The 21,884-nt window shown below is 44.1% G+C and overlaps 1 protein-coding gene across 3 annotated transcripts in view; it reads left to right on the top strand.

Annotated features, from left to right (window-relative positions):
- map2k6 (mitogen-activated protein kinase kinase 6) overlaps positions 1-5,760 on the top strand; it is a 49,814-nt gene extending 44,054 nt beyond the window's left edge. For 2 of the 3 annotated variants that reach the window (XM_065012678.1, XM_065012679.1), the window contains exons 9-12: positions 617-694; positions 2,753-2,892; positions 4,246-4,291; positions 4,606-5,760. In XM_065012678.1, coding sequence (XP_064868750.1) covers positions 617-694; positions 2,753-2,892; positions 4,246-4,291; positions 4,606-4,683 — 342 coding nt within the window. In that variant the 3' untranslated portion in view covers positions 4,684-5,760. Of the gene's footprint in view, positions 1-616; positions 695-2,752; positions 2,893-4,099; positions 4,292-4,605 lie in introns of all 3 variants that reach the window. The other variant, XR_010461664.1, reaches the window with a different exon arrangement.
- Positions 5,761-21,884: the final 16,124 nt, after the last annotated feature.

Raw genomic sequence — 21,884 nt, 5'->3', positions numbered from 1 at the left:
TTATATAACTAGGCAAGTCAGTTAAGAACAAATTATTATTTACAATGACGGCCTACGCCGGTCAAACCCGGACGACGCTGGGCCAATTGTGCACCACCCTATGGGCCTCCCAATCACGGCCGGTTGTGATACAGCCTGGAATCGATCCAGGGTGTCTAGGGATGCCTCAAGCACTGAGATGCAGTGCCTTAGACGACTGCGTCACTCGGGAGCCCAAATGCTGGCTCAGTGAATAACTGTTTACAGAACAGAGATATGATACATGATGTTAATGAATTATTGTACAAGTTTGACTGAGCTGACTGCTTGCTGCCTGTATGTTTAAGTGCTACAGGTCTCTATGTTATGTCATTAGCCATGCTCTTTAATAACCACGGTTAGCTTTTAGCTGCTGTGTGTCCACAGAGCCTTTGATTGGCTGAGCAATTTAAGGCCTGGTAGCACTCCGAGAACAGAATGGGTTGTGTGTGTTTGAGGTACAGATGATGGGGGGGAGTTTGGGTCGTCTAGGACAACTAATGTTAGTTTGCAATACTAAAGTGATATTATCCGGGTCTCGTGTGTGTATGTGTGTGTGTGTGTGTGTGTGTGTGCGCGGTTCTGTTCTGTCCCCCAGCCTGAGAGGATCAACCCAGAGATTAATCAGAAAGGCTACAACGTCAAGTCTGACATTTGGAGTTTAGGAATCACTATGGTGAGTCTCTATTCAAATTTTTACTTATGCAGATTATTCATTTATAATGATAAAAAAAGTGATTATTACACTAGTAGGCCTATATTATATTTATTAATGCTACAGTAACCACAGATTAAATGTTTTATTTTAGTTTTCCTGCGTGACATTTTGTACATTGCTAGTAATAGTCATAAGTGGAGAAAAAAAAGTTATATTGAATTTAAAATAATTATTGTGCTAATAGAACATGTTTTTCATGTTCAAGAAAAGCTTTGTCTTTCAGTGAGACATGATGACCCTCTACTGCTCTGCTCCAGGAGAGCTGTTACATATTCCTCTCTCTCATTTGCACATCCTAAATTCTATCACACCCAATAACAGTTTGGTGTCAAAAGAACGTGATGATCCTCCAGCTGCCAATGGTAGTTTTCAGAAATGTAACTGTCTAGGGAAGGGGTATTCAACTCCTAACCTCCGGAGACTGCTGCTTTTCTCTTCTACCTGATAATTAATTGCACCCGCCTGGTGTCCAAGGTCTAAACCGGTGCCGATTAGAGGAGAACAATGAAAAAACACAGTGGAACTGTATTCAAGGTCCAGAGTTGAATTGAGGGGTCTAATGTCACAAATCACCCAATTTCTGGCGTCTAACGACAGAATCTTTAGCTTAGTGCATTTTATGTACAACAATACAATGCTGCATTTTATGTACAACGATACAATGCTGCATTTTATGTACAACAATACAATTCTGCATTTTATGTACAACAATACAATGCTGCATTTTATGTACAACAATACAATGCTGCATTTTATGTACAACAATACAATGCTGCATTTTATGTACAACAGTACAATGCTGCGTTTTATGTACAACAATACAATGCTGCATTTTATGTACAACAATACAATGCTGCATTTTATGTACAACAATACAATTCTGCATTTTATGTACAACAATACAATGCTGCATTTTATGTACAACAATACAATGCTGCATTTTATGTACAATACAATGCTGCATTTTATGTACAACAATACAATGCTGCATTTTATGTACAACAATACAATGCTGCGTTTTATGTACAACAATACAATGCTGCATTTTATGTACAACAATACAATGCTGCATTTTATGTACAACAATACAATGCTGCATTTTATGTACAACAATACAATGCTGCATTTTATGTACAACAATACAATGCTGCATTTTATGTACAACAATACAATGCTGCGTTTTATGTACAACAATACAATGCTGCATTTTATGTACAACAATACAATGCTGCATTTTATGTACAACAATACAATGCTGCATTTTATGTACAACAATACAATGCTGCATTTTATGTACAACAATACAATGCTGCGTTTTATGTACAACAATACAATGCTGCATTCCTGCATTGCACCTCCATTACTAGGTTGCGTCATGCCATTGTTTTGAATGTTCTAAAGCCACCCTCTACCGGTGACGCAATACTGGTGCCCTAAAATCGTGATAATCACAGTCATTCTGGGCGGAGGCTAACGACTGTTTAGTGTAAATTACACTACAGTGCCTGGAAATACGATTATATTGCTAAAGTAGTCAAATGTTTAGTAGGAAACAACTTTTCCAGCATTATCATGTTGTCAAATTTACTTTCGACATACGGCAATATTGTCATTAGCCAGCAAAGTTCCTCAAAAATAGCTAGCAATGCTAACGTTAGCTATCTTAAATCAGGTGACCTCTCGATCTTAGCTAACTAGCTACCGTTATACTGCATCGAAAGTCAATCTGGCGACATCAAAATGATGACAAAAGGTTTTACCACAAATTATTTGCCTCTCTTTGAATGCCATTGTATTTCCAAGCCACTGTAATGCACTTTTGATGAAATGCTCATCAGCGCTCATTGACGATGCATTGAGTAGAATGCTCAGTTGCTCATCAGTATAAAACAAATGTTCAAAATAATATTGTGACGAAACATGCAACCCATGAATAGCCTGCCCTCTAGCAGTGCACTGTGATATCCTGTGCCCTGTCATCTCATTCCCTGTCATATCCTGTGCCCCCCTCTTCAGATTGAGCTGGCCATCTTGCGTTTTCCCTATGACTCGTGGGGCACCCCTTTCCAGCAGCTGAAGCAGGTGGTGGAGGAACCATCCCCCCAGCTTCCTGCTGACCAGTTCTCCCCTGAGTTTGTTGACTTCACCTCCCTGTGGTACGTTCTCCTCTCCTGTAAAGCTAGCCTGGTCCCAGATCTGTTTGGGCTGTCTTTCCAAGTCTATGGATGGTCGTTGTTATGTTTGTCATGACAGCGACAATTGGATTTGGCAAGACATCAGAAGCAGATCTGGGACCAGGCTTACCTGTACATAATTTAGGCCCTACAAAAGTGTTGTCAATGTCAGTTATGTCAGTATTTTCTTTCTGTACTTTGCCTCGTCTAATTCCACTCAAGGTCTTTGGCTATTGTATGAGTCCTACTTGAGCGCTTGCTGGATTGAGACTCACAAGTGAATTTCTCTTGACAATTTTTCCAGTTGTTGTTGTAATAGCCACAAGTAGTTTATGACCAGGACAGAATGTGATGCATGTGCCTGGGTTCCAGAGACTAGGCTACCCTCTGTGGAATGTATCTAAATGTGCATTCTCACCGGCCTGTTATGTCTACCGCGCACTGTTAGGCCTCCACACCAATGATTTCATATCTACTCATGCCGTTTTTCCCTTCACACAACCCTAAAAGGTTTTACATTTGTTTTACATGTAGGCCTCCAGTACAGAAGATAAATTACATTTTTCCCACCACAAAACCTTGCTAATGGTCATCTTGGTCTGTTGTGTTGTACAATGTAGGGCCCTAGTTTTTCTGTTTTATGTCTGTCCGAAATGGGAACGTATTACCTACAGCAGGGATGAGCAACTTTGATCTGGGTGGGGGCCACACAATCTGAACTAATCATGAGGGGCCGGCACTAGCCCTTTGGGAGCCCCCACCTTGCGAGCAAAAGATTTTAGCAGCCTCCCTCTTGACAGCGGAGAGAAAAAAATGTAAGATTTAAAGTTAAGTTCCTGCATTTAGACATGGGGCGTAGAGAAAATGTTGCCATTTTAAAGCAAGTTTGCTGCAATTCTACACTTTTTGCCATGGGGCAGAGAAGATTTTGGATTTTTATAACTAATTTCACATGTTTCTACTCATTGTGCCACGATAATTTGTTTCAGTTTTACAGCTAATTTCCTGCAATTCTACTCATTTTGCCATACTGCTATAAATGTTTGCAGTTTTGAATATGAAATCTGTGTGAGAATGATTTACAAAATAAATGCCCCTCCCCCGATCAGTAATTTGACCATGATTACTAGAAGTTTAGTTAGCTGGCTAGATGAATTTACCAATCTTTGGGTTTTTACTCCGTTGACAGGTCCATGTCCGCTTGCAGCTGATTCAATCTGGAGTAGAGTGGAGTGGGAGACACATTACCAGATATGAGTCATCTAACAGTATCTCTATATGAATCATAGACATTGCAGTTGTAATCCTTTCTCTCATTGCCCTTTTCATTCGCAGCTTAAAGAAAAATTCCAAAGAGCGGCCAAACTACCCAGAACTCATGGTGAGTGTGTTTTGAACTTTGGAGATGTCTTATTATTTAGTTACACACTTTATTTTCAACTCTAAGAAATGTTCAATACAAAGTGAATGTGAGCATGTCCTCTTCCATTACTAACAGTTGACCACTAGATGGCAGACTTAATCCACTAATAATTTGTTTTGTAATAATCTCCCCACTTAATTTATATCCAATCAATGCTATTGATTATATATCTAACTTTTGTTGAGTATATTCTTTTTATACTTTATTTGATTTTACATGAATCACTTAAATTGTCTAATTTATTTTCTTATCTTTTCTTCTCTTCATCCCAGCAACATCCTTTTTTCATCTCCCACGAATCCAAAGAGACTGACGTGGCTTGCTTTGTCAAGGTCATCCTCGGGGACTGATCTAAGACAACGCTCTGACCAATTGCCACAGGGGAGGCGGGCCTTTAAAAAAAAAGCACCAATCGCAAACCCTGTTACCTGCGGGACTCCACAACGCCTCCCCAGTTCCCGACCCCTCCCTCTGGCACAGATACAAATGGACAGTAGAGGAACTCCGAGGAGATGAATGATGCCCAACCATGTTGGAGGAATGAGGAGTTAGCCTTAAGGCCTCAAGGCCCTCACATATTAGATATAGGCAGTGGGGCAACATGTAATTTACTGTTGTTTTGAGGATTAGAGGGCCGGGCCATATGTAATCTGGATTAATTTAACTGTATGAAATGCGACTCTCGCCGACTCTAATTTTTGTCCCACCCTTGTTACTGTACTAGACCCACTGCTCAAACAGTGATTTGGATGTTAGTGAATTTAGGAACGTGTGGATTATGCCCTGTGCTATCGGTCAATCTCTAATATATTTTTAAACCTGGTGTGAAAACATAAAACAGAGTTTTAAAAACAACTAAAAGTGATAAATATACATATGTATAATCTAAATGTTTGTATTATACTCAAAGAAAGTTGCATTTGTTTACTAATAGACTGCACATGTACAGAACATATCTACTATATAATGAGTGGGCTTCAGTCCCCTTAGATAAACAGAGAGATTCAAATTCTATGACTGTCCAATGATTGAGCTGTAGACCGCTAGACAGGCTGGAGGCCTCAGTCAGAACTGCAATGGGTTCTTCAAAGTATGTTACTGCAGTTTGCTCTCAACTGCTCTCTAATGTTGTGGGCTGTGTGTTTGGGTGGGTGGGTGGAAGCCTTCGATGCATGTGTTGTGAGATATATGTGGGCGATGTCATTGTTGTGGGAGGGGTGCATCTAATCCTTCCTAGTCACTTCCTGAATATTCTTCTGTTCAACTCGAATAGAGCTGGAGATAAGTTATACAGTTATTATTTTAAAGATATATAGCTTTTATTTATACTGATGAGATACAGTATATTCCATTGTGCTTATTTATTAACTGCTGTTTTTTTTCCCTTTGAAGACTTTACATTAACAATAGAGAACTTTCTTATTTTACTGTTTGTGTGTTTTTATTGTGTGTCGCACTTGACAGGTAATGCTGTACTGAAACGGTTACTCATAACACAAGCCTTATACACTGACTATACATTAAGGACAGCTGCTCTTTCCATGACAGACTGACCAGGTGAAAGCTATGATCCCTTATTGATGCCACTTGTTAAATCCACTTCAATCAGTGTAGATGAGACAATTGAGACATGGATTGTCATAGGGTGAATGGGCAAGACAACAGTTAAGTGCCTTTGAACGGGTTATGGTAGTAGGTGCCCGGGGGCGCACCGGTTTGTGTCAAGAACTACAATGATGCTGGGTTTATCAAGCGCAGCAGTTTCCCGTGTGTATCAAGAATGGTCCACCCCACCCCCCACACACACAAAAAAGGCTATCCAGCCAACTTGACACCACTGTGAGAGGCATTGGAGTCAACATCGCCACATCATCCCTGTGGAACGCTTTTGACACCTTGTACGGTCCATGACCCGACGAATTGAGGCAGTTCTGAGGGTAAACGGGAGTGGGGGTGCAACTCAATATTAGGAAAATGTTCCTAATGTTTAGTATACTGCTGCTCTAAAAAGTCAAACAAAAACTGTATTGGTGGTCTCATCTTTATTTACTCAGCATGTGTCCCTTTCTGTCCAATTGGGTAATTTCTGAACAATATTTAGGGGACACCTTTTGGCTCAAGCGCACCACAAGAAGCAAACAATGTATAGTCTCTTTTGTGCAGTGTCAGCCCCTCCACATTTCTCTACATTATCAAGTGTACTATATCGGCTTAAACACTGTATGTAGGATTGTATAAATTCAACATTAGCTTGCATAGGTTACATAATTAGTTTTCTGCGCTTAACCTTTCCCCCACACTTACCAAAACCCAGAATACTTTATAGTAACCCAGGCTACTTAATAACTAATAGGGTCAGCCCCTCCACATTTTTATATATCATCAAATTTACATTACCTTCAGAATGTATTCATTCACACCCCTTGAATTTTTCCACATTTTGACGTGTTACAGCTTGAGTTTAAATTGGATTGAATTAAGATTTTTTTAGTAACTGGTCTACACACAATACCCCGTAATGTCAAAATGGAATTGTGTTTTCCCAAATTTGTACAAATTAATACAAATTCAAAATTAAAATGTCTTGAGTCAAGTATTCAACACCTTTGTTAAGGCAAGCCTGCATAAGTTCAGGAGTAAAAATGTGCTTAATTTAGTTTTTACTCATTCTGTGTGCAATAGTAGCTTTTAACATTTTTTAATGACTCATCTCTGTACCCCACACATACAATTATCTGTAAGGTCAGTCAGCAGCCTCCACTGCTTTCAGCACGACAATGACCTAAAACACAAAGCCAAATCTACACTGGAGTTGCTTACTAAGAAGACAGTGAATGTTCCTGAGTGGCTGAGTTACAGTTTTGACTGAAATCTACTTGAACATTTTATGGCAAGACTTGAAAATGGTTGTCTAGCAATGATCAACAACCAATTTGACAGAACATTTTAAATAGAATAATGGGCAAATGTTGCATAATCCAGGTGTTAAACTTTTAGACATACCCAGAAAGACTTCCAGCTAACGTGTATTGACTCAGGGGTGTGAATACTTATGTAAATTAAATATTTATTTTATTTTCAAAACATTTGCTATAATGTATACATATGTTTTCACTTTGTCATTTTGGGGTACTGTGTATAGTGAGGTACATTATGGGTACTGTGTATATGTGAACAAAATGCAATAATCCATTTTTAATTCAGGCTGTAACATCAATAGCCTAAATCAATGCAAATCCAATCGAAAATCACATCAAGTAGTAAAACTGGCCTCACTGTGATTGATCAGTTTGAAGAAAGAAGTTCAACAAACTGCGGAATAAGTCAAGGGGTATGAATAGTTTCTGAAGGCAGTGTACCTACTTGGACTGCAGTATCATTAACTCGCCACTTGCTTGCATACATTGCAAATGTAGCTGTTAATGCACTTACCCTCTACTAGATTGGGAAAGGGGGATACCTCGTCAATTGAATGCATGCAACTGAAATGTGTCTGCCATAATCAACGTCCACAGCACCCAGGGGACAGTGGGTTAACTGCCTTGCTCAGAACAGATTTTTAAGTCTGGCATTCACTAGTGGCTTGATGCTGTGGCAAAAACCATACAACTAATTTACGTGAGTTTTCAAAAACAACAGCATTTCTGAAACTCTAGACTAGTTTGATGGAATCCTTGTTTATTGTGGTGGCTGATATTGTATAGTAGGTCATTGTCAATTACTATTGTGCTGCTTTCGTAGAGTGACTGGCAGGATGGATGATGCTTTTGAGTCTCTTTGCCATTACGCAAGTACTCATGTCATCAATATGAAAACTTGAATTGTTATGATCTAGCAGAATGGGAAGGCAGGATCTTACTATGGCTGTTGTGGTAACCGTATTACTGCCACACTGGCAGTCATGAGTCATGACCGCAGTGAAATTCCATGTCACCATTGAGCCACAGTAATCTCTGGACATGCGTTGGTAGTACACAATCCGCTAACCACGCTAATGGCCTGGTACTCAACGCTCTGTTGTCCCTCTAACCCAGTGGTGTCAAACTCTTTCCATGGAGGGCCTAGTATCTGCTGGTTTTTGGCCTTTCAATTAAGACCTAGACAACCATGTGAGGGGAATTCCTTACTAATTAGTGACCTTAATTCAACAATCAAGTACAAGGGAGGAGTGAAAACCGACAGTCACTCGGGCCTCCATGGAATGAGTTTGACACGTGCTCTAACCACTGACATCAATGCAAATGCAATCAAATCAAATGTTCTAATCATCTTATTTGTCATGTGCCGAATACAACAGTGAAATGCTTACTTACAAACCCTTTTAACCAACAATGCAGTTAAGAAAATAACTATTTTTTTAATTTTTAAGTATGAGATAAGAATAACATAATTATAGAGCAGCAGTAAATAACAATAGTGGGGCTATATACAGGGGGAACTGGTAGAGGGTCAATGTGTCAATGTGCGGGGGCACCGGTGTCGAGATAATTGATGTAATTATGTACATGTAGGTAGATCAAACACATCAAAATAGTTTCATGCTTTTAAAACTCACCTCACTGTGATTGATCAATTTGAAGAAAGAAGTTCAACAACAGGTTGAAACTGAGTGGAAAACATGGTCGTTGTGGATGTTGTTTCAAAACCTAACACAACGAAATGGAGAACGCTTTCTAAGGTGATGATTCATTCAAAACACCCCTATTATTGGAGCTTATACACACGCATAGGCCTATATATGAAACCAAGTCCGTGCAGAGGGCGGCTAACATTTAGCCTACAATTATAGTGAATTTGATTTTGAGTGGCCTTTTCATAATAAATAGGCTGATACATTGTTTTAGCTGTAGAATATCTCACTACTGTATGTTTCCATCTCCTTTCTGGTCTTCATTACTCTCGAGCTGTCACGTTGTTTGTAATAATGATGATCGGATCAAGGCGCAGAGTACTTCGAGTACAAAACAAAATAAAGTATAAACGAACCGTGATGACAATGCAGTGTGAACAGGCAACTAAACATAAACAATATCCCATAACCCACAGGTGGAAAAAATGCTATTTAAGTATGATCCCCAATTAGAGACAACATACAAATCATCAACATGTAAAATCAAACCTAGAACCCACATAGAAAATATAAACTAGAACAACAAAAACAACCCCCCGACCGCAAAACCTGAAACAAAAAGGGAGGGTTAGGGGGAGTGTCTAGTGTCGGCTCTGGTGCGGGGCGAAGTACCCGCTCATCCAGCCATGGACCTTGAAGTTCCGGACCGTTTACCGTCGCAAGAGGTTCCGGACCGTGGACCGTCTCAGGAGGTTCCGGACAGTGGAACCTCTCAGGGGGGGAACCAGGGAACCGTCACCAGAAGCTCTGGACTGGGGATCTTCGCAGGAAGCCTGGTGCTTGGGGCCGGCACTGGTGGTACTGGGCTAGTGACACACACCTCAGGGCGAGCGTGAGGAGCAGGCACAGGATGTATTGGACTGGGGAGGCGCACTGGAGGCCTGATGCGTGGGGCCGGTACAGGTGGCACCGGACTACACACTGGACTGGGGACACGCACTTCAGGGAAAGTGCAAGGAGCAGGTACAGGACGCACCCGACTGGGAAGACGCACTTGAGGGAGAGTGTGAGGAGCAGGAACAGGACGCACCTGACTGGGAAAGCGCACTTGAGGGAGAGTGTGAGGAGCAGGAACAGGACGCACCTGACTGGGAAAGCGCACTTGAGGGAGAGTGTGAGGAGCAGGCACAGGATGCACCTGACTGGGAAAGCGCACTTGAGGGAGAGTGTGAGGAGCAGGCACAGGATGCACCTGACTGGGAAAGCGCACTTGAGGGAGAGTGTGAGGAGCAGGAACAGGATGCACCTGACTGGGAAAGCGCACTTGAGGGAGAGTGCGAGGAGCAGGAACAGGACGCACCTGACTGGGAAAGCGCACTTGAGGGAGAGTGTGAGGAGCAGGCACAGGATGCACCTGACTGGGAAAGCGCACTTGAGGGAGAGTGTGAGGAGCAGGAACAGGACACACCTGACTGGGAAAGCGCACTTGAGGGAGAGTGTGAGGAGCAGGCACAGGATGCACCTGACTGGGAAAGCGCACTTGAGGGAGAGTGCGAGGAGCAGGAAAAGGACGCACCTGACTGGGAAAGCGCACTTGAGGGAGAGTGCGAGGAGCAGGCACAGGATGCACCTGACTGGGAAAGCGCACTTGAGGGAGAGTGTGAGGAGCAGGAACAGGACACACCTGACTGGGAAAGCGCACTTGAGGGAGAGTGCGAGGAGCAGGAACAGGACGCACCTGACTGGGAAAGCGCACTTGAGGGAGAGTGCAGGGAGCAGGCACAGGACGCACCTGACTGGGAAAGCGCACTTGAGGGAGAGTGTGAGGAGCAGGAACAGGACGCACCTGACTGGGAAAGCGCACTTGAGGGAGAGTGCGGGGAGCAGGCACAGGACGCACCTGACTGGGAAAGCGCACTTGAGGGAGAGTGTGAGGAGCAGGCACAGGATGCACCTGACTGGGAAAGCGCACTTGAGGGAGAGTGCGAGGAGCAGGCACAGGATGCACCTGACTGGGAATGCGCACTTGAGGGAGAGTGTGAGGAGCAGGAACAGGACACACCTGACTGGGAAAGCGCACTTGAGGGAGAGTGTGAGGAGCAGGCACAGGACGCACCTGACTGGGAAAGTGCACTTGAGGGAGAGTGCGAGGAGCAGGAACAGGACGCACCTGACTGGGAAAGCGCACTTGAGGGAGAGTGCGAGGAGCAGGAACAGGACGCACCTGACTGGGAAAGCGCACTTGAGGGAGAGTGTGAGGAGCAGGAACAGGACGCATCTGACTGGGAAAGCGCACTTGAGGGAGAGTGCGAGGAGCAGGCACAGGACGCACCTGACTGGGAAAGCGCACTTGAGGGAGAGTGCGAGGAGCAGGCACAGGATGCACCTGACTGGGAAAGCGCACTTGAGGGAGAGTGCGAGGAGCAGGCACAGGATGCACCTGACTGGGAATGCGCACTTGAGGGAGAGTGTGAGGAGCAGGAACAGGACACACCTGACTGGGAAAGCGCACTTGAGGGAGAGTGCGAGGAGCAGGCACAGGATGCACCTGACTGGGAAAGCGCACTTGAGGGAGAGTGCGAGGAGCAGGAACAGGACACACCTGACTGGGAAAGCGCACTTGAGGGAGAGTGCGAGGAGCAGGCACAGGATGCACCTGACTGGGAAAGCGCACTTGAGGGAGAGTGCGAGGAGCAGGAACAGGACACACCTGACTGGGAAAGTGCACTTGAGGGAGAGTGCGAGGAGCAGGCACAGGACGTACTGGAGACCTGGTGCGTATAGCCGGCAAGTGCGAGGAGCTGGCACAGGACATACTGGGCTGTGAAGGTGCACTGGAAACCTCGTGCGTATAGCCGGCAAATGCGAGGAGCTGGCACAGGACATACTGGGCTGTGAAGGTGCACTGGAGACCTGGTGCGTATAGCCGGCAAGTGCGAGGAGCTGGCACAGGACCTACTGGGCTGTGAAGGTGCACTGGAAACCTCGTGCGTATAGCCGGCAAGTGGGAGGAGCTGGCACAGGACATACTGGGCTGTGAAGGTGCACTGGAGACCTGGTGCGTGAAGGTGCACTGGAGACCTGGTGCCACTCCGTTATAAAACCGGAGTAGCTTAAGTGCATAGTGCATATGTCTTTTTTCCCCTACCCCTGTTCTTGCCCGTTTGATAATGGGCCATTCTAACCTAATATGACATTTTAGTAAAGACAAGATTAAATTGAGGATAGTCTGATAAGTGAAAATATGATCACTTGATGATAAAACAGGGTGTGCAGCCTGAGGCAAGGAACAGAGCACAAGCTTTTTTTTGCGACTTTCTCAAATCATCAATAGCCTATAGTTGCGTCATGCAGCCCACATATACTTTGATTTCTAAAGTTTCCAAAATAACTCTAAATCTAGAGTATATGACCTGTTTGAAATGATCACTATTACGCTGAACATAGCAACTTCATATGCTCAGTCGCATATAAAATCATAGAATAAATTTTTAAAAGGCACAGGATTTACAAGTATATCTTGTCTGCTAAATTAACTCTCCTATAGTCTATGGCATGGCGCACAGCCAGATAACATACAGTAGGCCAACTCATAATCTACTCTTCTGAAATACATTTTCTTCATAACATAGCATCTTTAGACATGCCTAAAACAAATAACGGATGTATTGTGATGGTGTAAATGAAATAGATTTATTTGACTTGTTTAAATGTAGATGTTCCAAGGGTGTGCATCAGCAACTTGTATGTGTGGAGGCCTGGAGATACTAAACTTGTGTATGTTAATTAAAGATCAATTGCAGTGAGACTGGCAGTAATTTGCATGACAGTAATCAGCTGACAAAATGTCATGACAGCAACAGCCCTAGGTATTATCGCATTTCAATAATGAAATACACAGTTCTCTGTCAACACATGGTTATCAGGTTGTCAGTTTGTGCTTTTTTTAAATGTATTTTTAATTTCACCTTTATTTAACCAGGTAGACTTGTTGAGAACAAGTTCTCATTAACAACTGTGACCTGGCCAAGATAAAGCAAAGCAGTGCGACACAAACAACAACACAGAGTTACGAATGGAGTTAACAAACATACAGTCAATAATACAATAGAGAAGGTCTATATACAGTGTGTGCAAATGAGGTAGGATAAGGGGGGTGAGGCAGTAAATAGGCCATAGTGGAGAAATTATTACAGTATGGCAAATGAAACACTGGGGTGATAGATGTGCAGAAGATGAGTGTGAAAGTAGCGGCATTGGGGTGCAAAGGAGCAAAATAAATAACAATATGGTGATGAGGTAGTTGGATGGGCTATTTACAGATGGGCTATGTACAGGTGCAGTGAGCTGCTCAGACAGCTAGCTGGTGCTTAAAGCTAGTGAGGGAGATATGAGTCTCCAGCTTCAGTGATTTTTGCAGTTCGTTCCAGTCATTGGCAGCAGAGAACTGGAAAGAAAGGTGGCCGAAGGAGGAATTGGCTTTGGGGGTGATCAGTGAAATATACCTGCTGGAGCGCGTGCTGCGGGTGAGTGCTGTTATGGTGACCAGTGAGCTGAGATAAGGCAGGGATTTACCTATCAATGACTTATAGATAACCTGGAGCAAGTGGGTTTGGCGACGGATATGAAGCGAGGGCCAGCCAACGAGAGCATACAGGTCGCAGCGATGGTAGTATATGGGGCATTGGTGACAAAACGGATTGCACTGTGATAGACTGCATCCGATTTGCTGAGTAGAGTGTTGGAGGCTATTTTGTAAATGACATCACCGAAGTCAAGGATCGGTAGTATAGTCAGTTTTACTAGGGTATGTTTGGCAGCATGAGTGAAGGATGCTTTGTTGCAAAATAGGAAGCCGGTTCTACATTTAATTTTGGATTGGAGATGCTTAATGTGAGTCTGGAAGGAGAGTTTACAGTCTAACCAGACACTTAGGTATTTGCAGCTGTCCACATATTCTAAGTCAGAACCGTCCAGAGTAGTGATGATGAACGGGTGGGTAGGTGTGGGCAGTGATCGGTTGAAGAGCATGCATTTAGTTTAGCTTGCATATAAGAGCAGTTGGAGGCCACGGAAGGAGAGTTGTATTGCATTGAAGCTCGTCTGGAGGTTAGTTAAACAGTGTCCAAAGAAGGACCAGAAGTATACAGAATGGTGTATCAGAGAATCACCAGCAGCAAGAGCGACATCATTGATGTATACAGAGAAAAGAATCGGCCCTAGGATTGAACTCTATGACACCCCCATAGAAACTACCAGCGATCCGGACAACAGGCCCTCCGATTTGACAAACTGAACTCTGTCAGAGAAGTTGTTGGTGAACCAGGCGAGGCAGTCATTTGAGAAACCAAGGTTGTTGAGTCTGCCGATAAGAATATGGTGATTGACAGAGTCGAAAGCCTTGGCCAGGTCGATGAATACTGCTGCACAGTAGTCTCTTATCGATGGCGGATATGATATCGTTTAGGACCTTGAGCGTGGCTGAGGTGCACCCATGACCAGCTCTGAAACCAGATTGCATAATGGAGAAGGTACGGTGGGATTTGAAATGGTCGGTGATCTGTTTGTTACCTTGGCTTTTGAAGACCTTAGAAAGGCAAGGTAGGATAGATATAGGTCTGTAGCGGTTTGGGTCTAGAGTGTCTCCCCCTTTGAAGAGCGGGATGACTGCGGGAGCTTTCCAGTCTTTGGGGATCTCAGACGATACAAAAGAGAGGTTGAACAAGCTAGTAATAGGGGTTGCAACAATTTCGGCGGATCATTTTAGGAAGAGGGGGTCCACATTGTCTAGCCGGCTGATTTGTAGGGGTCCAGATTTTGCAGCTCTTTCAGAACATCAGCTATCTGGATTTGGGTGAAGGAGAAATGGGGAGGCTTGGGCGAGTTGCAGTGGGGGGTGCAGGGCTGTTGACCGGGGTCGGGGTAGCCAGGTGGAAAGCATGGCCAGCCGTAGAAAAATGCTTCTTGAAATTCTCAAATATCACGGATTTATCGGTGGTGACAGTGCTTCCTAGCCTCTGTGCAGTGGGCAGCTGGGAGGAGGTGTTCTTATTTTCCATGGACTTTAGTGTCCCATAACATTTTGGAGTTAGTGCTACAGGATGCATGTTTCTGTTTGAAAAAGCTAGCCTTTGCTTTCTTAACTGCCTGTATTGGTTCCTAATTTCCCTGAAAAGTTGCATATCGCTGGGGCTATTCGATGCTAATGCAGAATGCCACAGGATGTTTTTATGCTGGTCAAGGGCAATCACGTCTGGAGTGAACCAAGGGCTTTATCTGTTCCTGGTTCTACATTTTTTGGAAGGGGCATGCTTATTTAAGGTGGTGAGGACAGCACTTTTAAAGAACAACCAGGCGTCCTCTACTGACAGAATGAGGTCAATATCCTTCCAGGATACCCGGGCCAGGTCGATTAGAAAGGCTTGCTCGCTGAAGTGTTTAAGGGAGAGTTTGACAGTGATGAGGGCTGGTCGCATGACCGCAGACCCATTACGGATGCAGGCAATGAGGCAGTGATCGCTGAGATCCTGGTTGAAGACAGCAGAGATGTATTTGGAGGGCAGGTTGATTAGGATGATATCTATGAGGGTGCCCGTGTTTACGGATTTGGGATTGTACCTTGTGGGTTCATTGATCATTTGTGGGGGGCTATCCATTTGCATATAGTGTCTAGGGCACAGCTGGGGGTGGAAGGTGGTCTATAGCAAGTGGCAACGGTAAGAGACTTGTTTCTGGAGCGTATAAGCTCAAATTGTTTGGGCACAGACCTGGATAGTATGACAGAACTCTGCAGGCTATCCCTGCAGTAGATTGCAACTCTGCCGCCTCTGGCAGTTCTATCTTGTCGGAAAATGTTATAGTTAGGGATGGAAGTTTCAGGATTTTTGGTGGATTTCTTAAGCCAAGATTCAGACACGGCTAGGACATCTGGGTTGGCAGAGTGTGCTATGGCAGTGAATAAAACAAACTTAGGGAGGAGGCTTCAAATGTTAACATGCATGAAACCAAGGCTTTTAAGGTTACAGAAGTGAGAGCGCCTGGGGAATGGGAGTGGAGCTAGGCACTGCAGGGCCTGGATTAACCTCCACATCACCAGAGGAACAGAGTAGGATAAGGGTACGGCTAAAGGCTAAAAGACACCGACAGAGATGGCTGCCTCGCTTCGCGTTCCTAGGAAACTATGCAGTTTTTTGTTTTTTTACATGTTATTTCTTACATTAGTACCCCAGGTCATCTTAGGTTTCATTACATACAGTCGAGAAGAACTACTGAATATAAGAGCAGCGTCAACTCACCATCAGTACGACCAAGAATATGACTTTCGCGAAGTGGATCCTGTGTTCTGCCTTTCACCCAGGACAACGGAATGGATCCCAGCCGGCGACCCCAAAAAACGACTTTGTAAAAGCGGTCTTCTGGTCAGACTCCGGAGATGGGCACATCGTGCACCACTCCCTAGTATACTTCTCGCCAATGTCCAGTCTCTTGACAACAAGGTTGATGAAATCCGAGCAAGGGTAGCATTCCAGAGGGACATCAGAGACTGTAACGTTCTTTGCTTCACGGAAACATGGCTCACTGGAGAGACGCTATCAGAGTCGGTGCAGCCAGCGGGTTTCTCCACGCATCGCGCCGACAGAAACAAACATATTTTTGGTAAGAAGAGGGGCGGGGGCGTATGCCTTATGGCTAACGAGATGTGGGGTGGTCACAAAAACATACAGGAACTCAAGTTCTTCTGTTCCTGATTTAGAATTCCTCACAATCAAATGTCGACCGCATTATCTACCAAGGGAATTCTCTTCGATTATAATCACAGCCGTATATATTCCCCCCCAAGCAGACACATCGATGGCTCTGAACAAACTTTATTTGACTCTTTGCAAACTGGAATCCATACATCCTGAGGCTGCATTCATTGTAGCTGGGGATTTTTACAAGGCTAATCTGAAAACAAGACTCCCTAAATTGTATCGGCATATCGATTGCGCAACCAGGGCTGGCAAAACCGTGGATCATTGCTATTCTAACTTCTGCGACGGATATAAGGCCCTGCCCCGCCCTCCTTTCGGAAAAGCTGACCACGACTCCATTTTGTTGATCCCTGCCTACAGACAGAAACTAAAACAAGAAGCTCCCACGCTGAGGTCTGTCCAACGCTGGTCCGACCAATCTGATTCCACACTCCAAGACTGCTTCCATCACGTGGACTGGGATATGTTTTGCATTGCGTCAGACAACAACATTGACGAATACGCTGATTCGGTGTGCGAGTTCATTAGAACGTGCGTTGAAGATGTCGTTCCCATAGCAACGGTTAAAACATTCCCAAACCAGAAACCGTGGATTGATGGCAGCATTCGTGTGAAACTGAAAGCGCGAACCACTGCTTTTAATCAGGGCAAGGTGACCGGAAACATGACCGAATACAAACAGTGTAGCTATTCCCTCCGCAAGGCAATCAAACAAGCTAAGCGTCAGTATAGAGACAAAGTAGAATCTCAATTCAATGGCTCAGACACAAGAGGTATGTGGCAGGGTCTACAGTCAATCACGGATTACAAAAAGAAAACCAGCCCCGTCACGGACCAGGATGTCTTGCTCCCAGGCAGACTAAATAACTTTTTTGCCCGGTGAGTAAAACATTTAAACGTGTTAACCCTCGCAAGGCTGCAGAACCAGACGGCATCCCCAGCCGCGCCCTCAGAGCATGCGCAGACCAGCTGGCTGGTGTGTTTACGGACATATTCAATCAATCCCTATCCCAGTCTGCTGTTCCCATATGCTTCAAGAGGGCCACCATTGTTCCTGTTCCCAAGAAAGCTAAGGTAACTGAGCTAAACGACTACCGCCCCGTAGCACTCACTTCCGTCATCATGAAGTGCTTTGAGAGACTAGTCAAGGACCATATCACCTCCACCCTACCTGACACCCTAGACCCACTCCAATTTGCTTACCGCCCAAATAGGTGCACAGACGATGCAATCTCAACCACACTGCACACTGCCCTAACCCACCTGGACAAGAGGAATACCTATGTGAGAATGCTGTTCATCGACTACAGCTCTGCATTTAACACCATAGTACCCTCCAAGCTCGTCATCAAGCTCGAGACCCTGGGTCTCGACCCCGCCCTGTGCAATTGGGTACTGGACTTCTTGACGGGCCGCCCCCAGGTGGTGAGGGTAGGCAACAACATCTCCTCCTCGCTGATCCTCAACACTGGGGCCCCACAAGGGTGCGTTCTGAGCACTCTCCTGTACTCCCTGTTCACCCACGACTGCGTGGCCACGCACGCCTCCAACTCAATCATCAAGTTTGCGGACGACACAACAGTGGTAGGCTTGATTACCAACAACGACGAGACGGCCTACAGGGAGGAGGTGAGGGCCCTCGGAGTGTGGTGTCAGGAAAATAACCTCACACTCAACGTCAACAAAACTAAGGAGATGATTGTGGACTTCAGGAAACAGCAGAGGGAACACCCCCCTATCCACATCGATGGACCAGTAGTGGAGAGGGTAGTACGTTTTAAGTTCCTCGGCATACACATCACAGACAAACTAAATTGGTCCACACACACAGACAGCATCGTGAAGAAGGCGCAGCAGTGCCTCTTCAACCTCAGGAGGCTGAAGAAATTCGGCTTGTCACCAAAAGCACTCACAAACTTCTACAGATGCACAATCGAGAGCATCCTGACGGGCTGTATCACCGCCTGGTACGGCAACTGCTCCGCCCACAACCGTAAGACTCTCCAGAGGGTAGTGAGGTCTGCACAACGCATCACCGGGGGCAAACTACCTGCCCTCCAGGACACCTACACCACCCGATGTTACAGGAAGGCCATAAAGATCATCAAGGACAACAACCACCCGAGCCACTGCCTGTTCACCCCGCTATCATCCAGAAGGCGAGGTCAGTACAGGTGCATCAAAGCCGGGACCGAGAGACTGAAAAACAGCTTCTATCTCAAGGCCATCAGACTGTTAAACAGCCACCACTAATATTGTGTGGCTGCTGCCAACACACTGACTCAACTCCAGCCACTTTAACCTCTTTAGTCGACCCTCTACATTTTTGAACATTTTGTTAAAAATCGCGCAACATTTCAGCGCCCTGCTACTCATGCCAGGAATATAGTACGTTCATATGGTTAGAATGTGTGGATAGGAAACCCTCGGACGTTTTTAAAACTGGTTAAATCACGACTGTGGCTATTACATAACGTGCGTTACATCGGAAAGCGCAGGAAAACCTGATCACAGAAAATGGAAATAAATATCCTTGCGCCACTTCAAGCAATTGTTAACAGTGAGCCGAATTAGATAAGACCGAGCATTCAACTCCCACAGCATCCCCATGTTGTCTAGAGTCTTGTGAATTGAATCATCATTGATTCTTGGTTGAACCGAAAGAGGGGCACGACTTACCTCCGGTCTCCGCCCAGATCATTCCGGAAGAGCTCTCTCCTGAAATTTTTTCCAAGACGACAGCTAATGATATTTACATCGCCTACGGATGATTTTTATCGCTTATTAACGTTTACTAATACCTAAAGTAGCATTACAAACGTATTTGAAGTGTTTTGTGAAAGTTTATCGTCTACTTTTTGAATTTTAAAAATGACGTTACGTTGTGAAATCGCTGTTTTTTTCGTTTATCACACAGTCTACATATAACGATATCTTGGCTTTATATGGCCCGATTTAATCGAAATAAAGACCCAATAGTGTTTATGGGACATCTAGGAGTGCCAACAAAGAAGATGGTGAAAGGTAATGACTGTTTTCTATTTTATTGTGCGGTTTGTGTAACCCCGAAATGCTAATTATTTTGTTTACGTCCCCTGCTGTGCTTTTCTGTTGTAGTGTATTGGTGCATGCTATCAGATAATAGCTTCTCATGCTGTCGCCGAAAAGCATTTTAAAAATCTGACTTGTTGCCTGGATTCACAACGAGTGTAGCTTTAATTTGATACCCTGCATGTGTATTTTAATGAACTTTTGAGTTTTAACTAATACTATTAGCATTTAGCGTAGCACATTTGCATTTCCAGAGCTCTAGTTGGGACGCAAGCGTCCCAAGTAGAGGTAAGAGGTTAACCTCTTAAGTCGACCCTCTACTTTTTTGAACATTCTGTTAAAAATCGCGCAACATTTCAGCGCCCTGCTACTCATGCCAGGAATATAGTATATGCATTTGCTTAGTCTGTGTGGATAGAAAACACTCAGACGTTTAAAAAACTGGTTAAATCACTGCTGTGGCTTTACCAGAACGGCATTTACATCGAAAAGCACAGGAAAAACTGATCACTGAAAATGGGAAAATATATCCATGCGCTACTTGAACCCATTGATAAAGGTGAACCACAATTAACTGACTGAGGTTGCAGTACCTACAGCTTCCACACGGTGTCTAGAGTCTTGTCATTTCCCTTCGAGTTTTTTCTTGGTCAAACACATGCAGGACACCGTATCTCCTCCGGTCTAGGACCGGATATTTTCGTTGAGTTTCTAGCCGGACATTTTTCCAGACGGACAGCTAATGATCTTTACATCGCCTCCTGATGAATTTTATCGCTTATTAACGTTTACTAATTTTTTCGTTTATCACACAGTCTACATATAACGATATCTAGGCTTTATATGGACCGATTTAATCGAAATAAAGACCCAAATAGTGTTTATGGGACATCTAGGAGTGCCAACAAAGAAGATGGTGAAAGGTAATGAATGTTTTCTATTTTATTGTGCGGTTTGTGTAACGCCGAAATGCTAATTATTTTGTTTACGTCCCCTGTGGGTCTTTTGGGGTGTTGCATGCTATCAGATAATAGCTTCTCATGCTTTCGCCGAAAAGCATTTTAAAAATCTGACTTGTTGCCTGGATTCACAACGAGTGTAGCTTTAATTTGATACCCTGCATGTGTATTTTAATGAACTTTTGAGTTTTAACTAATACTATTAGCATTTAGCGTAGTGCATTTGCATTTCCAGAGCTCTAGTTGGGACGCAAGCGTCCCGAGTAGAAGCAACAGGTTAATAATGGGAATTGATGGGAAATGATGTAAAATATATCACTAGCCACTTTAAACAATGCTACCTAATATAATGTTTACATACCCTACATTATTCATCTCATATGTATACGTATATACTGTACTCTATATCATCTACTGCATCTTTATGTAATACATGTATCACTAGCCACTTTAACTATGCCACTTTGTTTACATACTCATCTCATATGTATATACTGTACTCGATACCATCTACTGTATCTTTCCTATGCCGCTCTATTCCATCACTCATTCATATATCTTTATGTACATATTCTTTATCCCCCTACACTTGTGTGTATAAGACAGTAGTTTTGGAATTGTTAGTTAGATTACTTGTTGGTTAATACTGCATTGTCGGAACTAGAAGCACAAGCATTTCGCTACACTCACATTAACATCTGCTAACCATGTGTATGTGACAAATGAAATTTGATTTGATTTGATTTGAACTGGTCATCTAGTACGTTCAGAACAGAGAGTAAAAGGAGCAGATTTCTGGGCACGGTGGAATAGATTCAAGGCAAAATATACAGATAAGGGTATGGTAGGATATTAATACAGTGGGGGTAAACCTGTGCATAGAGTGACAATGAAAGAAATATTGTCTCTAGAAATATAATTTAAACCAGGTGATGTCATCACATGTGTGGGAGGTGGAACTAAAGTGTTAACTAAGGCTTATTGAGCAGGGCTAGAGGCTCAAGAGTGAAATAAGGCAGTCATTTCTAACCATAACAGCAATGGACAAGGCATATTGACGTTAGGGAGAGGCATGCATAGCCGAGTGATCATAGGAGTCCAGTGAGTGGCTTCAGGCAGCTAGCGGGCCGGGGCTAACAAGGTAGCAGAAAGGCCTTTGAGGGAAGTCGCGACGGAAGAAAGTCTGTTGTGGCCCCCTCGTGCTGTTACGTCGGCAA

The sequence above is a fragment of the Oncorhynchus nerka genome, linkage group LG28, assembly GCF_034236695.1.
Source record: "Oncorhynchus nerka isolate Pitt River linkage group LG28, Oner_Uvic_2.0, whole genome shotgun sequence".
In the NCBI taxonomy this organism is placed as follows: Eukaryota; Metazoa; Chordata; class Actinopteri; order Salmoniformes; family Salmonidae; genus Oncorhynchus; species Oncorhynchus nerka.
This window is presented reverse-complemented; position numbering and strand designations above follow the sequence as displayed.